General features: G+C 49.2%; 9 protein-coding genes across 9 annotated transcripts; 6 read left to right on the forward strand and 3 right to left on the reverse strand.

Annotated features, from left to right (window-relative positions):
• The first annotated feature begins 1,017 nt into the window (after nucleotides 1-1,017).
• ASPBRDRAFT_181924 (putative isochorismatase family hydrolase) lies at nucleotides 1,018-2,194 on the forward strand. Its single transcript, XM_067619962.1, has 4 exons — nucleotides 1,018-1,194; nucleotides 1,258-1,570; nucleotides 1,628-1,847; nucleotides 1,912-2,194. Exons 1-4 carry the CDS (start codon nucleotides 1,111-1,113, stop codon nucleotides 2,000-2,002), a joined length of 708 nt encoding a protein of 235 aa, XP_067477476.1. The 5' UTR covers nucleotides 1,018-1,110; the 3' UTR covers nucleotides 2,003-2,194.
• A 325-nt stretch (nucleotides 2,195-2,519) lies between these two features.
• Nucleotides 2,520-3,779, forward strand: ASPBRDRAFT_197916 (uncharacterized protein; the record flags this gene model as incomplete). Its single annotated transcript, XM_067621150.1, has 2 exons — nucleotides 2,520-2,615; nucleotides 2,673-3,779. The coding sequence occupies 2 exons, from the start codon at nucleotides 2,520-2,522 to the stop codon at nucleotides 3,777-3,779; spliced, it is 1,203 nt and encodes a 400-aa protein (XP_067477477.1).
• Nucleotides 3,780-4,167: 388 nt separating this feature from the next.
• On the reverse strand, nucleotides 4,168-5,772 carry ASPBRDRAFT_156870 (uncharacterized protein). The gene is made up of 2 exons (XM_067619413.1): nucleotides 5,674-5,772; nucleotides 4,168-5,631 (listed from the first exon to the last, which is right to left on the reverse strand). Exon 2 carries the CDS (start codon nucleotides 5,611-5,613, stop codon nucleotides 4,390-4,392), a length of 1,224 nt encoding a protein of 407 aa, XP_067477478.1. The 5' UTR covers nucleotides 5,614-5,631; nucleotides 5,674-5,772; the 3' UTR covers nucleotides 4,168-4,389.
• A 716-nt stretch (nucleotides 5,773-6,488) lies between these two features.
• Nucleotides 6,489-8,252, forward strand: ASPBRDRAFT_56931 (uncharacterized protein; the record flags this gene model as incomplete). The annotated part of the gene is made up of 3 exons (XM_067627655.1): nucleotides 6,489-6,602; nucleotides 6,669-7,154; nucleotides 7,206-8,252. The coding sequence occupies 3 exons, from the start codon at nucleotides 6,489-6,491 to the stop codon at nucleotides 8,250-8,252; spliced, it is 1,647 nt and encodes a 548-aa protein (XP_067477479.1).
• A 2,348-nt stretch (nucleotides 8,253-10,600) lies between these two features.
• ASPBRDRAFT_45522 (uncharacterized protein) lies at nucleotides 10,601-11,669 on the forward strand. The gene has a single exon (XM_067625430.1). It carries the CDS (start codon nucleotides 10,668-10,670, stop codon nucleotides 11,466-11,468), a length of 801 nt encoding a protein of 266 aa, XP_067477480.1. The 5' UTR covers nucleotides 10,601-10,667; the 3' UTR covers nucleotides 11,469-11,669.
• A 1,261-nt stretch (nucleotides 11,670-12,930) lies between these two features.
• ASPBRDRAFT_181936 (uncharacterized protein) lies at nucleotides 12,931-14,029 on the reverse strand. The gene is made up of 2 exons (XM_067619963.1): nucleotides 13,687-14,029; nucleotides 12,931-13,628 (listed from the first exon to the last, which is right to left on the reverse strand). The coding sequence occupies exons 1-2, from the start codon at nucleotides 13,968-13,970 to the stop codon at nucleotides 13,127-13,129; spliced, it is 786 nt and encodes a 261-aa protein (XP_067477481.1). The 5' UTR covers nucleotides 13,971-14,029; the 3' UTR covers nucleotides 12,931-13,126.
• Nucleotides 14,030-15,019: 990 nt separating this feature from the next.
• On the forward strand, nucleotides 15,020-16,429 carry ASPBRDRAFT_129918 (uncharacterized protein; the record flags this gene model as incomplete). Its single annotated transcript, XM_067618177.1, has 1 exon — nucleotides 15,020-16,429. The coding sequence occupies one exon, from the start codon at nucleotides 15,020-15,022 to the stop codon at nucleotides 16,427-16,429; it is 1,410 nt and encodes a 469-aa protein (XP_067477482.1).
• Nucleotides 16,430-17,368: 939 nt separating this feature from the next.
• On the forward strand, nucleotides 17,369-18,334 carry ASPBRDRAFT_197922 (endonuclease/exonuclease/phosphatase family protein; the record flags this gene model as incomplete). Its single annotated transcript, XM_067621151.1, has 1 exon — nucleotides 17,369-18,334. The coding sequence occupies one exon, from the start codon at nucleotides 17,369-17,371 to the stop codon at nucleotides 18,332-18,334; it is 966 nt and encodes a 321-aa protein (XP_067477483.1).
• Nucleotides 18,335-19,788: 1,454 nt separating this feature from the next.
• Nucleotides 19,789-21,421, reverse strand: ASPBRDRAFT_129944 (uncharacterized protein; the record flags this gene model as incomplete). Its single annotated transcript, XM_067618178.1, has 5 exons — nucleotides 19,789-20,205; nucleotides 20,277-20,665; nucleotides 20,712-20,909; nucleotides 20,964-21,225; nucleotides 21,278-21,421. 5 exons carry the CDS (start codon nucleotides 21,419-21,421, stop codon nucleotides 19,789-19,791), a joined length of 1,410 nt encoding a protein of 469 aa, XP_067477484.1.
• Between the last annotated feature and the right edge of the window lie 1,397 nt (nucleotides 21,422-22,818).

Here is a 22,818-nt window from a genome sequence, read left to right on the forward strand (position 1 = left end):
ACTCCGGCCTCTTCGACTGTGCTCCCTAACCCATGGAAAGGTAAGCTTTCCTGGTTGCGGCTGGTGCAAGCAGAGCAATATGGGTCATCCTCTCGTAATTGCAAGTCATAGCGAATTTGTGAGCCGTTTCTGCAGACAGACGCACCAGTGCTGGGAGGCGATTGCCCCCCTCAGCCTAGATTCGGGATACGGTGAAGCGAGACCCCTGTCATGCAGGGACAGCAAAGCTGCCGACAGAGTCTCAGTCCCTCATTCTATTCAAGGCCCAGCATTTCAAGCACGAGAACGTTTCTTCGTCAATTCGGAGTGACTGGCGCAGCCACTCCGTGTAGTGGGACTAGAATCGCCTTTACTCCGTAGATTGATAGCCGATTGTCCCCACATTCACCCGTCACTTCGTAATACGGAACAACTGATGCAGAATGTGAGACACACGGATGCTGCTTTCGGGTTGGGTGGTTCTGCTAACCAGTAATTGAACGAATGGGGCGAGCGGGATGACATCCGGGCGGAGCAAAATGGTTGGAGAAGGAACAAGGGAGTGAAATAGGATCCATATTCCTAATGAGGGTTATTTAGAGCGAGTTAGTGCACTTTCTTGTTGGGTGGCAGCTCCTTCGCGAATCCACTATCGATCTAATTGGCGGGAGGTGATTGGAAGGATGTACAACTGCAGCTGCTGAGTGGGGAGCGACTTCCTCGGGGCGCCCGATTAGCACTGCCAAGCCCGGCCAGTCAGAATCCCATAAGCAGTCCATAATGCATTAGTAGTAAGTTGGTAACCCGGCGGTAGTACCCTGTGATAGACTAATAGTAGTGAGCCCCGAGAGCAGGAGCCCTAAACCCAACTCATCATAGTCATCTAGTCCCGAGCCATCTGCAATACGAGATCCCAATCGCTTCGAGATGAGTAGATGCTTGACAATCATGACCCAATGCTGAGCATACCCTTCCATTTTGGAGAGACCAGAGGCTTCCAGATGGTGGATGGGTCGGTATAAAGAGGTGCTCATCGCCCGGGTCAATAGAGAATCATCGTAGACTCATCACTCCGAGAATCACAGCAAGCAAAGACCAAAGCCAGTCCAGCAGCACCTTCTCAGCTTCAAAATGCGTTTCAGCAACATTCTCGCAGCCTTGGCTCTTGGAGTCTCCTCGGTTCAGGCGTGGAACCGTATCGACAAGGACAATGCGGTAGGTCTTCGACAAGAACACACTCGTGCAATGAGATAATGAGTCTCTAACAATTCCCACCAGGCCCTTCTTGTGATTGACCACCAGGTCGGTCTCACCCAGCTGGTGCGCGACTACAGCACCAACGACTTCCGCAACAACATCATTGCCCACGCCGCCATCGGCAAGGCCTTCGACCTTCCCACCATTTTGACCTCCTCCTCCGATACTGGCCCCAACGGTCTTCTCCTCAAGGAGATCACCGACATGCACCCCAACGCCACTTTCGTCCGCCGTCAGGGTGAGGTCAACGCCTGGGACAATGCTGAGTTCCGTGCTGCCGTCAAGGCTACTGGCAAGAAGCAGCTGATCATCGGTGGAATTGTCACTGAAGTTTGTAAGTCATCCTCTATCCATTCCGATTATGAGCCCATCTGGAGGCTAATGATCCCAGGCACCGCTTTCTTGGCTCTCTCCCTGATCGATGAGGGCTACGAGGTGTATGCCAACACCGAGGCCAGCGGTACCTTTGATGCCAAGCTCGCCATCGATGCCAACCGCCGCATGGAGAAGGCCGGTGTCACTCTGATGGGTATCTTCGCCATTGTCTGCGACCTCATGCGCGACTGGCGCAACACCCCCGGCTTGAACGAGCTCCTCCCCTGGCTCGACCAGTAAGTTTTTTTTTTGGCATGAACTGATCGGATTTATGTTCTGTGGTGCTAACCACCCCTGCAGGTACCAGTTCGCTTACGGTCTGGTTGCTCGCCACCACGCTGGTGCCATTCTCAACGGTACCCTGTCTGCCGTCGAGGAGACTCTGATCTAACCCTTATCCGCCACTCGGGCACTCCGGGCCTGATGGCCTGTAAAGCACATCTGGAGACGGTGGCTTTTGCCCTTGGTGGGTATCCGACCGCAGCCCCCTTGTCAAGATAAGCCTTGGATTTGGTTCTAGTGGCTCTGGCTGTGGTCTTGGGTGTTGGAACTATAATGCAGTCTAGTAATAGAAAATTGAGGGATGTTTGGAAAATTCGTTCGATGACAGCTGACAGCTAATTCACTAATGTCTATGTAGTAAATCTGTAAGCCAGGGTCGAGATCCATTGTCAAGTAGTCTAAGGGACTCTTCACACTGGTAAGATAAAGTCATTCACTTAAGGGTTAGTAGTCATCCAATATCGGAACTAGCCTGAGCTTACAGTGAATACCAGATGTAGTTACTCCCATTATAGAAAGTACAGTCTGATGTCCTCCTCCGCCACCCAGTGCAAGTGTATATAGTCTCTCACCCCACGGTAACTCCATCACGCTTCGATGAATCACTCATCGAAACATCCATCATCATGGTTGGCCCGACGTGTGTGCGAGGTACTCCTTCAGGAAATCTTTCCGGTGCTGCAGTAGAAGCTGCAGCTAAAGTCAATCAGCTTATTCTAAAGGTCTTCGGTGATTAAATCAGCGCACACCCCGCCGTGGATCTGACGGAATTGCTACAGTTCAAACTTAAGACCTATCCCCCTCTACGTCAAGTTTTCATTGACTCGGCTGTGCAGGCTACCTTAACGAAGAGCAATGACATCCCGGCTGGTCCACCACCGGACGTAAGAGAGGGATTCCTAGTTCCCTCGGATGCTACCGTCATACGTCCACTGAGTATGGCTGTGACTCGGGCAGCCCAGTCAGCTTTACCTTACGCTAGCGACTCTTCCGATATCTTGAGCACGAGCAGAGGTCTCAATGATCTAATCTTACGAAGTGACATACTATGGCATTGGGGATCCACCGCGGTCCTAGGCCTCACCGCGAACCTGGCTGTGAAACTCGGCGATCACATCGATGTGGATCACCTAGCAATGGTGGAAGAAATAAAACACCAGAATTTACGTATCCCGATACCAGATACCCATGGTGTGCTGCAACAACCAGGCACCATGCGGACCTTCATCTTCATGTCCCGCGTGCCGGGCGAACCCCTGGACTCAATATGGGAGAGGTCAAGCCCCCACCAGAAAGCGTCAATCCGAGAGCAACTCAATGTCATATTTAGTGATCTAAGATCGCTCCCTTTTACACCATCCGACGGACCTGGTGCGGTGTATGGTGGAGGGACTCCTCGCCGGTGCAAAGATATCAGAAGGAAGACCCGTGTGGCGGACACGCCCATCAGCAATGAAACGGAGTTCAACCACTTCCTATCTTTCAACCCTCGACGTACTGAAACGGGCCATATTGCGATGATTCGAGCATATCTGACAACTGAACACAGAGTGGAGATGACACATGCGGACCTTCATCCTCAAAACATCATGGTGACTCTCACCCCATGCTCACCTGAGCCCAGTGAAGTTGATGAACTGTGTCCACAGACATCCGATATTTTGGCCGGTACAGACGACCCACCATCGGAGCAGGTAACGATTACCGGGATTATAGATTGGGAAATGTGTGGTTGGTATCCTGAATACTGGGAATACCTGAAAGCTTTAAACACGGTCTTTGCGGGGAGCGAGTTTGACGACTGGTGGGAGTACTTGCCGATGACTATCGGGGTCTGGCCGAAAGAGCATGCAGTCGACCTGATGTTAGATGGTTGGTGTGGATAACCTGGTGATGGCATTCGAAATTTTGCAGATTGCAACATTCCACTGCAATTACTGATAGTTAGATCTGCGCGTAGTGGGATATAATCGCTCGTATCTACTTGTGATCCCTTGGCTTGACTCTTCTTTGCAGTAAACTACCCCTTCATCGCACTCCATAAGCCTTGCCCACACTCCAGATTTTAATTAATGAGAGCTGTGTGGCTTCATCACTCAATGGAGCCGTCAATTGTGGGGATCCGTCTTTTTCATTGATCATTCAGATTTGAAAGAAAACTCTTATCTTCTCGGCGTGCTCAAGTCACATACCTTTGAGGCCTAATTGCCCCCCTAGGAGTTCCTCCAACGAGGCCAGCTGGTCAAAATATATGCCTTGGGTAATGAAGCTGGCGGCGATTTACAGGGCACCTCGGGGGTGTTTGGCTAGGCGGGTATTTGAGATCGTCACTTGCAAGCCGCACATTGTAGGCATAATCTAGGAACACCAACAAGCAAGCACAGCTTCCTTACCCTACCCTTGGAGCTGGGAGGAGGCAGCAAATAGAATATGGTTGCCGACCATTGCAGATAAAGTAGACAGATATAACCCCCCACCAAGCCTAGACGACGTGGTTTACATGATCTCTTCCTTTGGCCACTGGATCCAAGGCCTATGCTTTTCATCAAGATGGTGGTAGATTCCAGCCATGATATGCTCCGGCCATCCTTTCATAAACCAATAACCAGAGATGTCTTTCAGTAGGACGACGAAAAATGCAAACAAGACCAGTGAGAGTGGCTGCTGCTTATGTAGATCGGCAACGAACAGCCCAGGAAGCCGAAAAAGCCAGCCAAAGATGTACGGGACGCGGGCTCCCCTTGGCAAATAGTGCTTTTGGCTTCTTAATGATTGAAAAACCGAGACCAGATCCTCATAGACTTTACAATACGACGCATGCCTCGGATCAGATTGCTGAAGCTCATTAAGCACTAACTGGCGAACCTGAGAGAGCGGAATCAAGTATTCGGCAGCAGTAGCGACATGGTCCTCAGAGAACGGTGGTACTTGCACTTCAGAATGCGCTGTTGTAGATTCCGCACTAGGGCGAGATTTTGGACCGGTTTCCGCCTGTGTTGACATCCGCTCTGGCATCTGGAGGATCGAACGGACACCGTGCAGGAGTGTTAAACACTCCGCTTGTCCAGTGCTGCTGAACGCCAGGTAGTCACCTGGCTGTGGGCCGCGAGCTAGCGTGCAGAAGCACATGAATGACGACGCCGCATAGAGTGCATGGTAGGTATCAGGATTCAATTCAGTGACAGACGGTATGATTTGACGAAGGGCGATAGCAACATGCCGCTCAGCTCGTTCCACGTAGGGTTCAGTGGCACTAGAGTTCTGCTGAGGACAGCGTTCTCGTAAGTGTGCGATGTGGAACCCACTGAAGGCCAAAAGAAGACGCAGCACGTAATTGAAAGAGAATCCCAGCTCCGGAAGCCGTGTCTGCAAGAGCTGCCGACCTGCTTCGTCATCGGCCAGGGTCAGGGACGTAGATGACAGGTAATTATGAAATAGCTCCATATCCAGCGCAGAGAATTCAAACGGGTAGTTAGCCAAGGCTGATGAGAATCCCTGTCCCAACATTCCGTAAGGAGGATGCATCTTAAATCGTCGACTATGTTTCCTTTTCGGTATTTGGAAGTCAAACAGGAACGAGGAGATGTATGTATGCCCGTCGTCCTGCGCCGACTGTCCCCGATTGCTTTCCGGTTGGTTTGACGATGGCGAGCCCCTATAGACCAATTCACCTACTGCATAATCGCAGTTCATATTGTGTCGTGTGCACTGTCCGCACATTGGTCTGACTTCGTCGCACTAATCCACTCGTCAGACGACGTCGTATGACCTCAGCGCCACAATTCCAGAACTTGCCTTGACCCTTCGCTGTTTGCAATTACCACATCCCAAACGCGACTTACGGTGGGATTTGCGGGAACGTGCGGTGACATACGCGTTAAATACAGGATTCATTGCGTTATGTATTAGGCTACAGACAGCCGAGCAACCCTGGTCTAACCCTATATGTGCAAAAGGCGCTGAGGGATTTGAACGGACAAGAGTTTGGCTGCAGCCTTTCTGAAGGGGGTTTGAGATGAGAGAACAGGGTTCCTTCTCTTATTACTAAGAAGAAGAAAAGGGCCAATTATCAGGTGGCGAACGCGCTATTCGGACTGTGGGCGTATATTTCTTGGCATCAGATAATCCTGGCTATTCCATATGAGGAAGTCCGTATTCGTAGCAGCGATAAGCTTTTAATTGGTGGAGCCAAAGTATAATTCTCCTTCTTCCTAAGTTAACATTGAACGGGCGGCCCACTTTCGGAATGTCCCATGTCTGTTAACTGTAGTAAGCACTCTAACTTCTTTCCTCGGCCATAGACCCCTGTGCACCCAGTCCGGCACATAGAGTTTGTCTAATTTCTCATAATGCCAAGAAGAGGAAAGGGGCAATGTCTGATATACCTAAACCGCTTTCAGTACTTCGCTTTCGCATCAATAAACGTACCCATTGTTTTTTCCGGGGATCTCTACCCACCCTGCTCGCCGTAGTCTCCACCACGCAGGCAAAAAGGACTACCGCATGCCTAGCGACGAGTATATAAGCTGGAAAGACATCTACATTTTTGAAGACTATGACTACCGTCAGTAACTATCAGTTTACGATTACCTACGATGGTGTCTCTTTGGTTGACGGTTATACTTGGAGCGGTTGTCCGCGTTGCCGAAGCGGCTTCCCTGCCAATCGTTGACCTAGGATATGAGTTACACCAGGCAAGCTCATTCTCCGTAAGGCAAATTCCTGGCTACTTATATTGTGATCGTTCAAAGCACATCATATTAACCGATTTCCAGAATGAGCACGATTGGTACAACTTCAGCAACATTCGATATGCTGCTCCACCTTTGGGCCAACTTCGCTTTCAGCCACCCGTACCACCCACGACAAACCGAACCAAAATTCAGACCGGAGATGTAGGGAGAGTGTGTCCACAGGCCGACATGCCCCAGTGGGCTACTACTGCTTCTGCCTTTATCGTAGAGACCTTGTATGGTTATACACTCAATACCAGCGACTCAAAGTTCTCCGTTATCGATGGGGCGGGAGTTCACGACGGCCGAATCACTGAGGACTGTTTGTTTCTGGACGTCATTGTCCCCAAGAAGATATATGACAGAAGGAGTCAAAACCGTACAGCGAAAAGATTGGCTCCGGTGCTCGTCAGCATCTACGGTGGCGGATATGTGATGGGACACAAAAACACCATCGATCCTTCTGGGCTTATGGAACGTGGCATGGAAGTTGACGATGGGTTTATCTGGGTTTCCTTCAATTATCGTGTAAGTTGGGCTGCCTGCGACATAAATTCCGATTGACTGATTATGGCGCAGGTTGGGGCATTTGGATGGCTTGCCAGTGATGCTACCACAGAACATGGAGTTGCCAATGCTGGCTTGCATGATCAACGCCTTGCTCTTGAATGGGTGAAAAACAATATCCATCTGTTTGGTGGTGATGCAAACCAGGTGACCGTTATTGGACAGTCTGCTGGAGGCGGATCTATCATCCATCAGATAGTTGCGTACGGGGGCGACGTGCCAGCAAACTTCCAAAGAGCGATCGTTCAGAGCCCCGGGCTGTCATTCACCACAGAGAATCAGCAAAATGAGATCGCGGATCAATTCTTGCGGATTCTAAATGTCAGCTCCGTTGAAGAAGCTCGCCAACTGCCTAGCGAGAGCCTCATTGCTGCGAATTCGTATCAGATCACAAACCTTTCGACATATGGCTCCTTTTCATACGGCCCTGTGACTGATGGTGGCTTTGCACCAGATGTTCCAGTGCACCTTCTTGCCAGGGGCAGGTTCAACCAAAACATTTCATTAATCGTGGGTCATAATGCGGACGAAGGATTGTTCATTACAACTCCCGCCACAAGGAACAGCAGCATTCTGACTACGCTTGTCGGCGAGGCCTTTACAAACTTCGGCCCTAACCTTACCGACTATATCACCAATGACCTCTATCCCCCGGTTTACAACGGATCTTACGACTACAAAAGCCCCGTGTGGAGAGCAGACTTGCTGTTTTCCGAGGCATATTTCACATGCAGCACCAACGCCCTCAGCAGAGCCCTACCGAATCAGACTTATCCTTATATGTTCAGTGTCTTCCCAGCGCTCCATAGCATGGATTCTTCTTATGTTTGGTATGATGGGTCTAGCTCAGCGGTTGGAAATGCAACCATTGCATACATGATGCAGGATTATATTATCGGTTTTATTAAAGATGGTATTCCTTCTTCTACCGTTGGACCCCCTTTCCAACCTTGGAGTGTGAGCGGTTCCGTGCTGAATATCGACACATCTGGTGTCGCAGAGATGAAGGATCCAACTGACAACGAGCGCTGCCGTTTCTGGCAGCGGGCGCCATACTAGTCAGAAGGACTAGTTTTGCATTTTTGCAACAATTAGTATAGTTCGTTATATCTTCAGCCACCCGGTGGGTTAGCCAGTAGAGCTACTGCATCGGAAAATGACCTAACCAACCTACCCCAATATATAAAGGCATCATGGTCCCCGAGTCTAAATGCTCGAAGCTACTCCTTTTCTACATCCACATCTACTCCATTGCAAGACACTATTACAATTTCAAGTCGTCTGATGACTTCCATATAATTGAGCAATGCAGTATCACTACAATTGGTCAGCCAGCTATCATATAAATTGTAATTGAGAAGAGTGATCATGACAGGGTCAGAGGACAAAAAAGTCTGTCTTCACCCCCGCATTACAATTGAATACTGTCATTAAGTCATGATATACCTCTAAAGGTAGAAAAATAGTACATACGACCATAGGGTGTGGAGAACAGGGCTTCCCGTCCGCTCAGCCGTACTTAAGCCACACGCCGGGAGGTTAGTAGTTGGGTGGGTGACCACCAGCGAATCCCTTCTGTTGTATGTTTTTATTTTCTTTTTTTGTGTGTATATTTACTAACCTGCTGGCTTATGTGCGGCCACGGTATTCTCAGATTCACTCATTGAACTACTAGAAGCAGCAAGGGGTGAGTTTAGGTTCAATTGCGGGTGAACCCTTAGGCAAACACTCCACCTGCGAGGTTCCACCCAAACATATATAAATTATAATAGTAATGATGATGATGATGATAAAGTAGAAAAAAAAAAAAAAACAATGTAACAGGATCCCCTATCTTAGCGGCACGATGCAGGCTTATCAATGCAATTATCATTGCTAGTGCTGTAGCTTCGATTCCAAACATGCTTTAAATCCTGGAGCAACCTGCAACATCCCCAGCTCTTCCAATCCCTCCAAGATTTTCATAACCCCCACCTGACAGTTCCAGGTTGTACCGTCATTATTTACGACAGTTTTCCCCTTTCTTTGACACAGTTGTCGGCGTAACTCCTGGGGGTACAGGCTCCTCCTGGCTTGGCCCAGAAGATGGACTTAGCCTTGACACCTGGATTCCATCATGATTATTGTGGTCTGACCCACTGAAAGGCCTTAGCCAAAAGGATAGAACTCTGGATCTTCTATTAGGATAGGAATTGCAGGAATAAAGTCCGCAGTATTTCCTTTCCTTCAGAGATTCAGATTCCTTCGGGGTTGAGTCAAAATCAGAATATAAATATTACCTATTCGCCGGGCTTTCAACAAGTTCATCTAGGCTGGTCATAGGCCATCTCTTTGGCAGATGGGTTAGATTTCTGGGTCTTTTGCTGTAGCAGAATGCGCAAGCACAATGTCCGCAGTATTCCCCTTTTTCTGGGGCTTGCATCGGCGAAACCCCCCAGAGTACATGGGACTGGATCAGTGATATGACCTTGTCTGATCAGCCGAAGGGATGGTCCCGCAATAGGCTACCTCCTTGAGCTGTTTTGATCGCGGAGGTACTGTGTATATAGGCTTCTCCATGTAGTGGACTCTACCATCCTTGTCATTCCAGATGTGTAATATAGCAAATCTTCTGTTTGCGTCTCTTATCAAGAGTGCCCGGTGGTATGGAGCCTCCATGTCAGACAATTTGTATAGACTCGTCGTGTCTGTGTTAGATCGGACTGTCAGCTGAATCTAACGCCAGTATTGTTAGTAGGGGGAGGGCTTCCAACTAACAATGAACTGTCTCCGCAGTATATATTTGTCCAGAGCTGGAACGAGAGGCGAGGTTTGATAGTAGGAAGACAAGATATAACCACAAGAGTAATGGGTGGGTTTTTTTGTAAAGTTTATATAAATAAGCGATGGACATATAAGCACCTTGATGGAAAAATGACTGGGCCAATGATATAAGCCCTGAAGCTGTGGGTTCGAGGGAGGCATCATATAGTAGTAGGCGTCGTTATCTTGAAATGATAGAATTGGAAAATGTGTAGAACAGTCGGGCTCTCAAGGGTTTATATAGCTGTGTTGATCAGTTCAGGGAATATCCATGGAATTGAATATGGATCGAGTACAAATTAGACCTAAATTGAATATGAATCATGTGGTTGTATTGGTTCCAAGTAATTCAATACATCTCAAGCGACCAAACACTCAGATTACTCAGGTCATTACCACATACACCCCTTGGTCCCGTGAGGAGATGGTTCTGGCAGTTCGCTAGGTAATGGCATGAATATAGTGCATATGGCAAGACAACATCATCAGGTTGTTGTCGGTGATTTCAGTCCAGGTTACGGGGTGAATTCTTAGTTGGAAATTGAATTACGGATATTCCCGCCCGACCCCGCGGCGCCCTTCTTTCATTTCCATCTCGCATCATTCTAAGCAACATCCACATTCATCAATCATAACAAATCCACACCCCGCTACCATTTTTAGAACTATACTATGAGTTCACACTTCCCAGAACCACATATTCACCTCCCCCAAGGCCCCCACACCCACACAGCGATCCTCCTCCACGGCCGTGGCAGCAACGGTCCCGAATTCGCCGAGGAACTCTTCTCCTCTTCGACATCGACGGGCCAAAATCTCCCCTCTCATCTCCCAACCTGGCGCTGGGTATTTCCCACCGCCAAGGACCACTGGAACGAGCGCTTCCAGGAGGAACTATGTGCCTGGTTCGATGCGTACTCTCTAGACGATATCACGGAACATCAAGCATCTCAAGTTCCTGGATTGCAGGAATCGGTCTCTTATATACTTGATATCCTGGAAAAGGAGATTAGCCTCCTTGATGGCAAAACCACGCATGTATACCTAGGGGGTATCAGTCAAGGCATGGCAACTGCATTATGGAGTTGGTTTTGCGCGCGTAACAGGGTCAAGGGGAGGCTTGGGGGCGTTTTGGGATTCTGCGGATGGATGCCGTTTGCAGAGAGGTTTGAGGAGGGGGATTTGGCTGCGGGGAGGCGGTTGGTTGAGTTTTGTTCGGGGGTGGTGGGAGTTCCAGTGGCTGAGGATGTACGGATTTTGGACACGCCGGTGCTTTTGGGCCACGGGACGGATGATCCGATGGTTTCTGTGGAGTTGGGGAGGCAGGTTGCTGGGATAATGAAGCGCGCTGGGCTAGAGGTTGAGTGGATAGAGTATGTTGGTGCGGAAGGGGATGGGCATTGGATTAAGGAGCCGGAGGGTTTTGATGCCATTTTGAAGTTTTTCGAGTCGGGGACTGGGAGCACAGAATAGAAAGTGTTGTTAGATACATTAGTTGTGGTTGCAGACAAAGACGCCTCAATATGAAGGATAAGATTGGTAACAAGAAGGTGGAGATCAGCTGTAGAATACATTGCGGCTCTTCACATGTAGTCACCCTCACTGAAATTATTGAAGAAGATCCAATTCTTTCCTATCGTTGCTCTTTTCTCTTCTGTTTCAGCCGCACCCAGAGCATCCTTCTTCAATGCTGTCTCCCGTGCCTTTGTTTCCTCATACTCATCATACAGGCCGAGAGGCACTCAGGAACTGTAAAATGTTAGCGATGGTTTAATCCTGATTCAATCCTGAATACTTGTAGCCGCAAACTCACATGGAGCACGACCCACCGATAGATTAACTCTTCAGGCGTATCATATTTCAAGTGGCGTGTCGGGGCCAATACAAAGTCGCCTTCGATTAGTTAGCGATGAGTCCAAAACAACAGCCTTATTGGTCCCTGGAGGGTCGGAGAAATAAAAGAGCCTCCCACTTCCTGTAATCCGGAGTGCAAAAAGAGTTGTGACTCAAGCTCCTCTATTTCATTGTAGGATTCTGTTCTCTGTCCCTTACAGACTTAGATAGATCGAACTACATATCGCTTAGATTCCGCCCCTTGACAAGCTCCATGAAATGATACTGCGTTCCCGCAGGATTGTCCGCACTAGCGCGGTAGTTAACCGTAGACCTCCGGAACGGGTAATCCATGCGAACGGAGATACTCCACAGTGACTACTCCACTTGCGACGACTAACGACTGTGGCTGAGTTATCGGAAGATAGAATGCAGGCTACAAGCAACGAGGAAGGCCTTTGAAGCCTCCTTCGGCAAGCTTCGCGAAGCCAGCCACGATTTCTTGCTCTCGGTGGATAAATGAAGCTGCTAAGGGCTTGAGCTCTGGTAAATTAAAGACCCGTTTCCTTTCTTCTAGTCGTATTATGACCGTGATTTGTCAACAATAACATACACCCAACGCCCAGATATGCAGTTGAACAGGTCGAAATTTGAACGAGTCGAGTCGATGGAGAAGCGAAGGCTATACCTTGGGTTACCCCTTGATTCCTGTTGTGGGGGCCAAATTCATGAATGATTGTCCGCTTCTTAATCTAGAGAGGATGATGTCGCCGGTTATGTTTACGGGGACCGTGTGAGAACTTAGTTAACTAGTTAACTATGCTTGATTCTGCCTCTTAGGTAATACTACTGGCCTGCCGCAAATAGTAAGCCATGCGCACAGATGGCAGGGCGAGTGGTCAGACTCATCTCAGCCTTAGGAGTTTCAGTCCAACGATGACACGTCGTTCATGCACGGTTTCCAACACTGATTGGCCTGTTCGGTTAACGGTGAGCACGGCCCCCGTAAGCGGTTAGGGTGCACCTCATTGGTTCGTAGGTAATTGTTGATCCTAACTCTATTCATTCTATAGCGAGGAGTATCTGAAAAGAAATATCGTTGCGACATTATAATATAGCAGCGCAGTTATCATATCTATAGTTATTCCAGGTAATCATAGTAATATCAAAGTATCCTCTTCCAGCACGGGTATCGCTTTCACGCAGCAACATAAATAATGAGCATGTAAAAATAGGCAAATAGGCGTATTAATTTTGAGAACATAGAGAAAACCTCCCATCAATTTCGTTTCACGAAATCAAACAACCTCAGGCTTCGGCTCAGACTTCATCTGGTCCGGGGTAAGGCGCACAAAGTCAGGGTCCAGCACAGCCGACATGCCGAAAAACATCGTGATAGCCATGGCAGCAATCTCTTCCAGCACATCCATGACCAGGTAGATGGTGGGGCTTCCGTTGATGCTGATGATCGAGAACCGCTCGATGGTGGTGAAATCGCCGATCGCTGCGTAGACCACGCGGACCAAGATGAAAGGAGTGGAGAGGATAATGGCAAGGAACAACTTCTTCTGGAAGGCCTTCAGGTCACGCAGCTGGAGGAACATGAACGCGGCGATCAGATGATAGATCACAAAGAGGGCGATAAAAATTCCCATGGAAGCTTTGACGGTGGTTGTCGGCTGGTAGCTGCCTCCGTTGTCATCGGCGGTACTGACTCCAGCAATACCAATGATGAGACCGATGATACCGACTAGAGACACAAGGTTGAGCCATCTGACTGGCACTACTTGATTGACATCACTGGTAGAGGGGTTAGCGTCATATGTATATCTGCTGTTGCTTATTTGAGGGGACTCACATTTGTCTTAGAACTCCGACGTAGGTCAACAAAAGAGGGGCAAGACCAATCAACTCGCATACGGCGATGGCGATCTCGACATTCTTGGAATCATGGTCGATGGACAATAGCGATGCGATACTGCCGGCGATTCGAATGAGAGAGAGCGTAGCAGGGTACCGCCAGATCTTGCTCCCAACCCTCCAGCCAGCCCGGTTCCATATGAAGATCGCCGCGGCGAAGATAAAGGGAAAGATAACAAGTTGCAAGATAGCAATGCCATCACGGTAGGTTACAGCGCCCATTGTTGCTATAGTTGTAGTAGATGGTAAAAACGTGTGGCACTGCTGGGGATGAAGTGACGAGAGGAGGAAGAGTGGATAGAGAAGTGATGTCTGTCTGAAATCTGAAGGACATGATTTCTATCTCCCTTTATATTCCTGATGCTGTGGAGCGTCCTATTGCTAAAAGAACACAGCCTTGTTGAAGAGATTGTTTGTTTTACTTCAGGATTGACGAAGTGTATCCCTGGTTGGCCGAGCATCTACACTACCAATTAAGGAATAGTGCAAACGGGAAGGAAGATAAAGCCGAGTGGATTTCCAGCTGAAATCTGAGTTGACCCAAGCAGAAAGTCCCGTCCGGAGCCATGCTGCGCCCCAGCTGAAGAGTCAAGCCCTCACTGGCCGTGGGTCTTCCCGCTTCTCCTCGTCTTTGAGCCGCTAAGGTGCCACGGCTTGAAATGCGGTGAACCCACTGATGATCTTCTGCCTTTTTCCCTTCCCAAACCCACATTAAGATGCCGTCATCAAAATCTAGTAGGTGGGGGCTGTTTGGGTATCGGAGGCTGAGTCTCCCGGCTCTCCATCGTGAGACGCCAGTCGGTGCTCAAGGCTGCAAAAGCGGAAACAAATGCACGTGGCAACGCGTTCCTACGCAGCGCGGGGCAAGACAAGGCTGTCTTCCAGTCTGGATGGAGTTCTGGATGGCAGCTGAGCTTGTTCCAGGGCCAAGCTCCTCAACGAATGCTGCTTAACCGAGTTTAAGCCTCCTTGCCCGCGGTTAGTCAGCCTCGCCCGGGGAGGTTCTTTAACCTCATCACGATCCTGCTGTGTTTCCCCTATTATCTCCTCGTCGACGGGTCCACACGGCGCAATTAGTGAGAGAAATGGCATCGGAAAAAGTGCCTCGCCCCAGAGCCTCCCGGAATTGTGGAAACTGTCGGGCTGTCAAGCGACGCGTGGGTGTTCCTGTTGCTTTTTGTTGTCTCTCTTTCGCGGTCAAATGCTAATAGGGGGGCCGATCTCGGTAACAGTGCGACCAGCAGATACCCCACTGTGGACAGTGCATCCGCATGCGAGAAAAATGCCCAGGATATCGCGATGAATGGGAACTGGTGTTCCGCGACCAGACGGACAAGACCATCAAACGATCGAAAGAGAAACGTGCGAAACGCAATGGCTCGACGACCTCCAGCCGCACCCCCTCACCACCCACCCCCGGCTTAGGGCCCAGCCTGGACGAGATCGGCGTCAACTATTTCCTTCACAACTTTGTCATCAACAATCAGACTCCGTCGCGCGGATTCTTCAACTATATCCCGGCCGTGTACAATGCAGAGGCGGAGCATTACACACTGGTGACCAGCATGGCGGCGGTAGGCCTCGTGGCGCTGGCCAATACCAACCAACAGCCCGAGCTGGCTCGGCACGCACGCATCAAATACTCCGAGGCGATCGCCAATGTCAACACGGCATTGGCATCACCAGTGGATTCGGTCAAAGACAGCACTCTGATGTCGGTGATCTCGTTAGGGGTGTTCGAGCATGTCACCAATTTCCAGTCGTGGGTGCGACATGTCCGAGGAGCTGCTACGCTGGTGGTCCTCCGCGGCAAGAGCCAATTCACCAGCACAGCTGCAACACTCATGTTCAACCAAGTCCGCGCAGATACGGTGATCACTTGTCTGCACGGTAATCGACCGTTCCCGGAGGACTTGCTTGCGCTGCAGGAAGATGCAGCCAAGCACACCTATACCTATAGTCCGTTCTGGCTCCTCGGAGTATCCGCCACCAAGTGTGTCAACCTCCTCTACAGCGTCACGCAGAATCAATCGAAAATTTCGTGGCCAGAAAAACTGGAAGAGGCAATCAGACTCCAGGAAGAGTTTCGGCGCGTCTTTGAAGTCCTCCTCCGAGCAGACCCATACACCACCGTCCATGACCCAACAGCAGACCCCGAAATCATTCACGATGGCCGATTCGACGTCTATCAATCCACCTGGGCAATACGAGTCTGGAACAATGCGCGGTGCATTCGTATGATTGTCTCCGAGATCTTGTACTCTATTTTAATGAAAGTTCTGGCCACGGACCTCCCTCCCGCTATGCGGATGACCCTGGAAGCGAAATTCCAAGAGACAGTGCAGATCATGTCAAATCTCGGGGAGGACATGCTGGCCACCGTGCCACAAATGCTGGGCTACGTGTCGCTGGTAGCTGGACGACATGTCTCTTATAATCCGACCTCCACCGCCAGCGTGCCAGGCGGTTATTCTCTGATCTGGACCCTCTACATGGTCGGAAAGTCCCCCGTCACTAAACGCAAATCCCGGAAGTGGGTCATCCGCCGTCTGCAGGACATTGGGCGAGGCGCTGGTTTCGCCATGGCCCTACAACTCCTGGAGGGCGTGATGAAAATTGACCAACTCAGCGAAACGTCAGTCCAGCGATCAGGGCCGTATTTCGAGCCGACTCGCATATGATTTGGAAGGACCAAGTGAGCCCTTGCCATGATATGAACACGTGATATCACTCCCCCAGCTTCAGTTTCTACTTATACTGGCTTCACTAAATATGCCTGGCGCATACTTCACATAGCCACGATGCAGATATTTTGTTCTATAGTATATATTATATGTTCTCTCCACTACAAAAAATGTAAAAATACATACAACAGAAGGGATTCGCTGGTGGTCACCCACCCAACTACTAACCTCCCGGCGTGTGGCTTGAGTACGGCTGAGCGGACGGGAAGCCCTATTTTCCACACCCTGTGGTCGTATGTACTTGTCTTTATCAGAAAGGGGATTATATCCAGGGGTACTACAAGATACCACTCCTTCAATTTCGAACGCTATATAGAGTAGTGTTCTTCAGAGTTCCAATCCCTCAATCTCCACACTGACCTCATTTCCATCGCTCAAAAAGCTGGGCGGCTTCATAGAAAGTCCCACTTCCCCCGGAGTGCCAGTTTATCAAGGGCCCCCTTTGCAGGGTTTGACCTTGACTACAGAACTCAACAAGCTCCCGAATTCCGAAGTACAAGTCCGACGTGTGGCTCTTTTGTCGAACTTCGCCATTGATGGCGGTCACGTGAGCAATCATACAACCGGTGTAATCCTCCCATATCATCATGTATTCAGGCATAGTGTCTGCACCCGTACCTTCTATAGCTCCTGTTATCAGAGTGAAAAGAAAATACGGAGGAAGTCAGGAAAGACTTTACATCAGTAGTCACCTGCCCTGATTGCAGAGATGACTCAGCAATGACAGGGAGGAGGCTGAGAGGATCAGCTGACTGTGGCTGGTTGGCTGATATACTCATCACCATCCCCTGCTGTATTAGGCACCCCTGGCTTCAGAGACAGTCTTCTACCTTCTGGTCACTGCTGAGTAGATCCAGCATCCTTGTCATCCCAGATATGGATCTCTTCACACGTGCCCAAACGAGCTTCCTGTCCTGGAAACATGAAACACCACTTTCATCGGGGACCTATGCCTCCCCAAATTTCCAGTCCTGGCATACTTTTGACCCTGTCCAATGTTGGATTGCCACTCGCTCCGACATCTATACAAATACACCAGCAGACCCAGCTGGGGGTAGAGATACATCAGGGCTTGTCCTTCTGACATGGAATATTGATGCAACGTCACCTCAAACTGAGAAACGTGTTACAGAAATTATCACGTGCATTATCGGATTAGATCCCCGAGTGGACATCATTTTCCTCCAGGAAGTGTCCAAGCCAGCCCTCCAGCAAATCTTGAAAGACGAGCGAGTTCGCGAACTCTGGCTTTCGAGCGAATGTGACGACACAGCATGGGGTGACCAATCATTTGCGGTGATGACATTACTGTCTAAGGCACGCTTCACGACAACGGCCGTCATAGGACCAATTTGGAGGGTGAAATTCCCTAGTCACTTTGCGAGGGATGCTCTCTGCTGTGATATTTTCGTTTCTTCGCCTAAGGAACCTACTCCAACACGGATACGTCTAGTAAATGTTCACTTAGACTCGTTGCCAATCAAGCCTTCCCACCGACCCAGGCAGGTATCTATTGTATCATCGCTCCTTCGCGACGCGGGCCAAGGACTAGTCGCAGGCGACTTCAATCCTGTCCTTGATGAGGACAACGGTCTTCTAGAGAAGAGCGGCTTGGTGGATGCGTGGACATCTCTTAAGCCCGAAGAACCTGGCTTTACTTGGGGCCTAGATGGCAAGCAACCATTTCCTCCCAATCGGCTTGATAAAATCGGTATACTCGGGCTGCGGTCGCATGATATAACGACATTCGAGCCGAAACCAATAAGCGGATCTTCCGACGATGAACCTTTATGGAGTGATCACCATGCTTTGGTCTATTCCTTTGGCTTGGTCAATGAATGATTATTTGAATATCGGGCGCTCGAGCTGTTGATATAAGCTAACTAAATGGCGATTCGAAATTCAGGCGCAAGGGGCAATCTCGCACATTCCAGGCCCCAAAAAGAAAAGCCACCTCCAGCGATTTGCAGGTAGAGCCTGGTTCAAGCCGCCCCAACGATTGCTTACAGCTTCCAGCTGTACGAGAGTCCGCCCAAGTCAAACAGTTGATTGGCTGGAGGATGTCATTTGGAACCGGTATGGTGCGCATCCTTGCAAATTTCTGCATGGAAGAAGTCGCTTTGGGAGTAATAGAGCCAGGAATAACTCACCAGGACTGCAGACTGGTATATAGGCGTCCTTCCAGGGCCTCTTTCTATATTCACCTTTCCTGACGATGTCCATGGATCGGAAATTGAGAAAAGTCTGTTGCTCGTGAGGAATAGGGTCTACTTCGGACAGATAGCGCGACCTAAGCTGCTACATCACCTTTACCTCCCCGAGACAAAGATAATGTATAATTACGTCGAGCATACAATATGTTGTGTGTAGTAAATACACCGTGGCTCTCCGAGAATACATTGATAGGCAGACACTTGCGCGGGGCGGGTCGCTGTGCTATTGGAATTGTTGAATCAAAGCTACCAATAGCACGGGCTACAGGAATGTCACACACCCTCTAGTGCTGCATTAAAATTGGTCATTCAGACAGAAAAAATTTGAAGTTCTCTCAACAGAAAATAAAAACATACAACAGAAGGGATTCGCTGGTGGTCACCCACCCAACTACTAACCTCCCGGCGTGTGGCTTAAGTACGGCTGAGCGGACGGGAAGCCCTGTTTTCCACACCCTATGGTCGTATGTACTAGTGAGAACTTGGAAAGGGTTTATATGCTGCATAACTCCCTAGATAACTCAGCTGATGCAGTCTCGCGATCCAGCAACCAACACAGTAGACTAGACTTGAGGAGATAGGATCTGAAGACCCGCACAGTACCGGTGAAATCAAGATCATATCTAATCTATCCCCTGATAGTGAGCTTACTACATCGATATCAGCTATCATCTTGTAGCCAGCGATTACATGGCATATCAGGGAACCTCGAACCTTATCTTATCATCAGTCTAATCAGTCGTTGATATCCCCCAGAGTCCAGCGAAAACGGCAAGTGGCTCCGCGGGAGTTTCGAATTCGGCACGATTTGCGGCAGTCCGCATTTCTCCACTGCAGAGGGTGGAGTATAATCCACAGAGTCAGCGTGAGCTTACCCTGTCTATCCTGCAGTGGACTTAGCAGACGAGTTCAGGTTACAAGGCATGCAATGACAATTTGGACAGTAGAACATCTCAAACCATCTTATGTGGCATGGACATATTTGAAGCAAAGTAGAAGCACCCAACATAGCAGTCTGACATGAGTATGTTTTCCTCAAACATAGATTCATTAATTGTAGATATTCATGAGGACAGAAACTATCTAGTTATCATTATTGGCACAGGACCAGGCCGATGACCCCCCGGTCTTCTGGTACGACTCAATGATGGTCACTACCGAAGCATAAGTGCCCCCAATGGTCAAAAAGAAGCCCGTCAGAATTATAAACACACACCAGGCCACACATAAACACCACTTCAAAGACTTCTCTTGCTTTCCGGATCCCCAGTTATCATAAAGCCACATGAAACCCATGGGCTGGAAACACAACGACGTGGCTAGAAGAGCCCCAACCAGTGCTACAAGATCACTGAACACAGGAATGCTGCTGGCGACGATGTACGCGATTGCTGTTATACTGCCCGTAGAGCCTATCCAAGCGATCCAGTGTGTAAGGGTCGGCGCGGTAAGGTGCCTAGAGCCCCGAAGGATGCGCATGAAGATGTGCTTAGAAGGTAACTGTGTAGCGGTCGGCAGTGTCAGTTATGTAAATGATCAGAGGGAAAAAGTCAGATGTGTTGAGGACTCACGTGTAGGAATAAGACTGCGGAAACACACAGTCCAGGTAGAGCAAAGCCGTAGGCAACCTTTTTGATTAGGAGTCCGGCAGAGCCAAGAGCTGGTGAGGCAACGTGAGATCCACAGTAGTAATATACCACTGTTCCGATCACGATGTAGATTGTGGCAACAATAGTTTGGCATATGGTTAAGGATCTGGTATAGAGGCGCGGATCACGCATCTCGGAGACGATGTTGAAGAATGCTGGGGTTCCGGCGTAGGCTAAGGTTATCGTGGAGACAGCAGTCATGGCCTCAACAAACGTCGGGTTGCCGAATAGTTTATAGTCTGGCTCTGGAATGACACCGCCAGTCATTGGTGCATGGCCTTGGATCCCAACAGCAATGGTTACAATGAAGACTGACGAATGATTAGATCAACGTTAGGTCTAGACCTGTGATTACACACTCACCTGCAATGATAACGCATGATACACCTACCCAGGCGAGCCAGCTTATACGGCCAAGAGTCTGGATACTGGAGAATGTAAACGCGATGATGGCAGCAACGGCCACGAATATGGCAGTGCACGCTCCATGATCAGACAACGCGTTGAATGCGATCGAGATGCTCAAGAGAGCAGAACCACCAGTGAAGATATAGTCTTGCACCAAGTCAGAACACCAGTCAGACGAAAATGCAGACCATGCTCACTCACATAGCATATAAGCCCCGCCGAATAGCTCATATCCAACGCGCCCAAGGAGCATTCTCCCAACATCGCCAATGCCAAAGACATCACGGTGGCGCATCTTGAATACCCCCACCATCCAGTTTGACCAGGTGGTCGTCACCGCAATTGCAATAAGAACGATAATTCCGGGCACTATCCCAAGGATGTCGAAACAACTCGGTATTGTGAGAACGCCAAGGCCGATTTGGACTTTCAGCATGAGGGCGACGGTTCCTATCCAGCTCACCTGAAGCCCGTTAGTACAGGCCAGCTTTCGGCCAAATTATCATGGTACTCACATTACGATAATTAGTATCTCCCTCACGAATCTCGCCGAAGACAGCATCATCCTGGATTGGTTCGGAAAAGGAGATCTCGCCGGCCTGTGACTCCTCTGCTAGGACGTCTTCCGGGTTAGGGTCTAGACTTGATTGTTTCTTCATGACAGGCTGGTGGTTTGCAACAGAAAGCACAAGGAGTCGAATGGACAAATCTTGAGTTTGGCTGTCCAATATTTATCGGGGGCTCACCTAGACATCTAGTCCTGGCGTAACCCTATAGAACGACGGCTTACGTTGAAACAGCCTACCGGACGTCGGATACAAAAATGCGGGGAAACAGATGGATAAGGCAGCTTGTTCCGCGAACAAAGCAAGATAGTCTTGTGGAGCACGATATGATCGCCAAATTGGCCATATCAAGCGGAACCACCTTCCAGACTTTATCCCGCGTCTTCCCCGCGTTCCAGATATGACTTCGTCAACTTATCCGCCAGTAAGGGTTTTCCATAACTTAAGACAATGCTAAGCCTCTAGTATCTTCCTATCGGATACTTTTACTGGGAGGTGTGTTGCCCTCTTCACTCCACTCTTCACTGGCTCATCCTGATGGGGTGAACCGCGAGACTCCATGCTCAGCACTGCCTCATTCAGACTCATCGGTATATGCAGGAGTATCAAAGACGACAGTCATTCCAGGAAGTACAGCTACAACCAGTCATCTATCGAGCCGGCTATAGCTATGGGAATTTATATTTTTGTGAGCAATTCGAACATACGCTGTTACATATCTGCTCAAAGATTGCGATATGAAAGTTGGATAGAACATCCCATCAAAAACGCGCGGATGTTTTGGCTCTTACAGTTTATCAACCAACGTATTAGTTTGTGGGCAGCTGTACACTGTATCAACGCGTTTTATAAACGGACTATCTTCGTCAATGTCGAATGCAGCGCAGTCACGATGATCTCATTCTGCCCATTTCGCCTAAAGGCCTTGCCACACATTACCCCCATGGATGTACCCATTCCCTGTAGCCGTGATAACGGAGTGGAGCAGCAGTCCACCCTTGGCCACAATTATAGGGGTTGCTGTTCTCCACAGACCCATTCAAACGATGTCGAATGGACATGACGATCACCTGACCAGGACAGGAAGTCGTGATTGGTCCTCGCTGATTCTTTCGCCTTACAGGAAGGAAGCGGCGCCGGATTCCACCATATAGTTCCTTTCAGTTGGAGCAAAGTGATTGCGTCCGAGTCCTTCCATCGTACCGAACAGATACCATAGGTGATATTTGTAAGTTCTTTGATAGGTCATTAACGCGTCGAGGTCGACACCATGAATCGTAGGCGGAGGTTCTCACGACAATTCGCATGATATCTACGGCAGATTTTTTAAGACCCCTTGTAGTGTATTATAAGAGAATCGCCCCGAGTCACATACAAATATATATATTAACCAGATCAAGAGGGGTAGAACTATTTACTAACCCAGATCCGCTTCCACCTTGGCTTGTTAGGAAACATAGTAGAATTTCCAAAATAATATATTTGACAGA

Source organism: Aspergillus brasiliensis (genome assembly GCF_001889945.1).
Source record: "Aspergillus brasiliensis CBS 101740 unplaced genomic scaffold ASPBRscaffold_9, whole genome shotgun sequence".
NCBI lineage: Eukaryota > Fungi > Ascomycota > Eurotiomycetes > Eurotiales > Aspergillaceae > Aspergillus > Aspergillus brasiliensis.

Bases quoted from the DNA above. Each gene is read 5' to 3' on its own strand.
- ASPBRDRAFT_181924 (XM_067619962.1), top strand. From the start codon at position 1,111: ATGCGTTTCAGCAACATTCTCGCAGCCTTGGCTCTTGGAGTCTCCTCG. The intron at 1,195-1,257 runs GTAGGTCTTCGA...AATTCCCACCAG, and splicing joins GTATCGACAAGGACAATGCG to GCCCTTCTTGTGATTGACCA. The intron at 1,571-1,627 runs GTAAGTCATCCT...TAATGATCCCAG, and splicing joins TGGAATTGTCACTGAAGTTT to GCACCGCTTTCTTGGCTCTC.
- ASPBRDRAFT_156870 (XM_067619413.1), bottom strand. From the start codon at position 5,613: ATGTGCGGACAGTGCACACGACACAATATGAACTGCGATTATGCAGTA.
- ASPBRDRAFT_45522 (XM_067625430.1), top strand. From the start codon at position 10,668: ATGAGTTCACACTTCCCAGAACCACATATTCACCTCCCCCAAGGCCCC.
- ASPBRDRAFT_181936 (XM_067619963.1), bottom strand. From the start codon at position 13,970: ATGGGCGCTGTAACCTACCGTGATGGCATTGCTATCTTGCAACTTGTT. The intron at 13,629-13,686 runs GTGAGTCCCCTC...CCCCTCTACCAG, and splicing joins GTCGGAGTTCTAAGACAAAT to TGATGTCAATCAAGTAGTGC.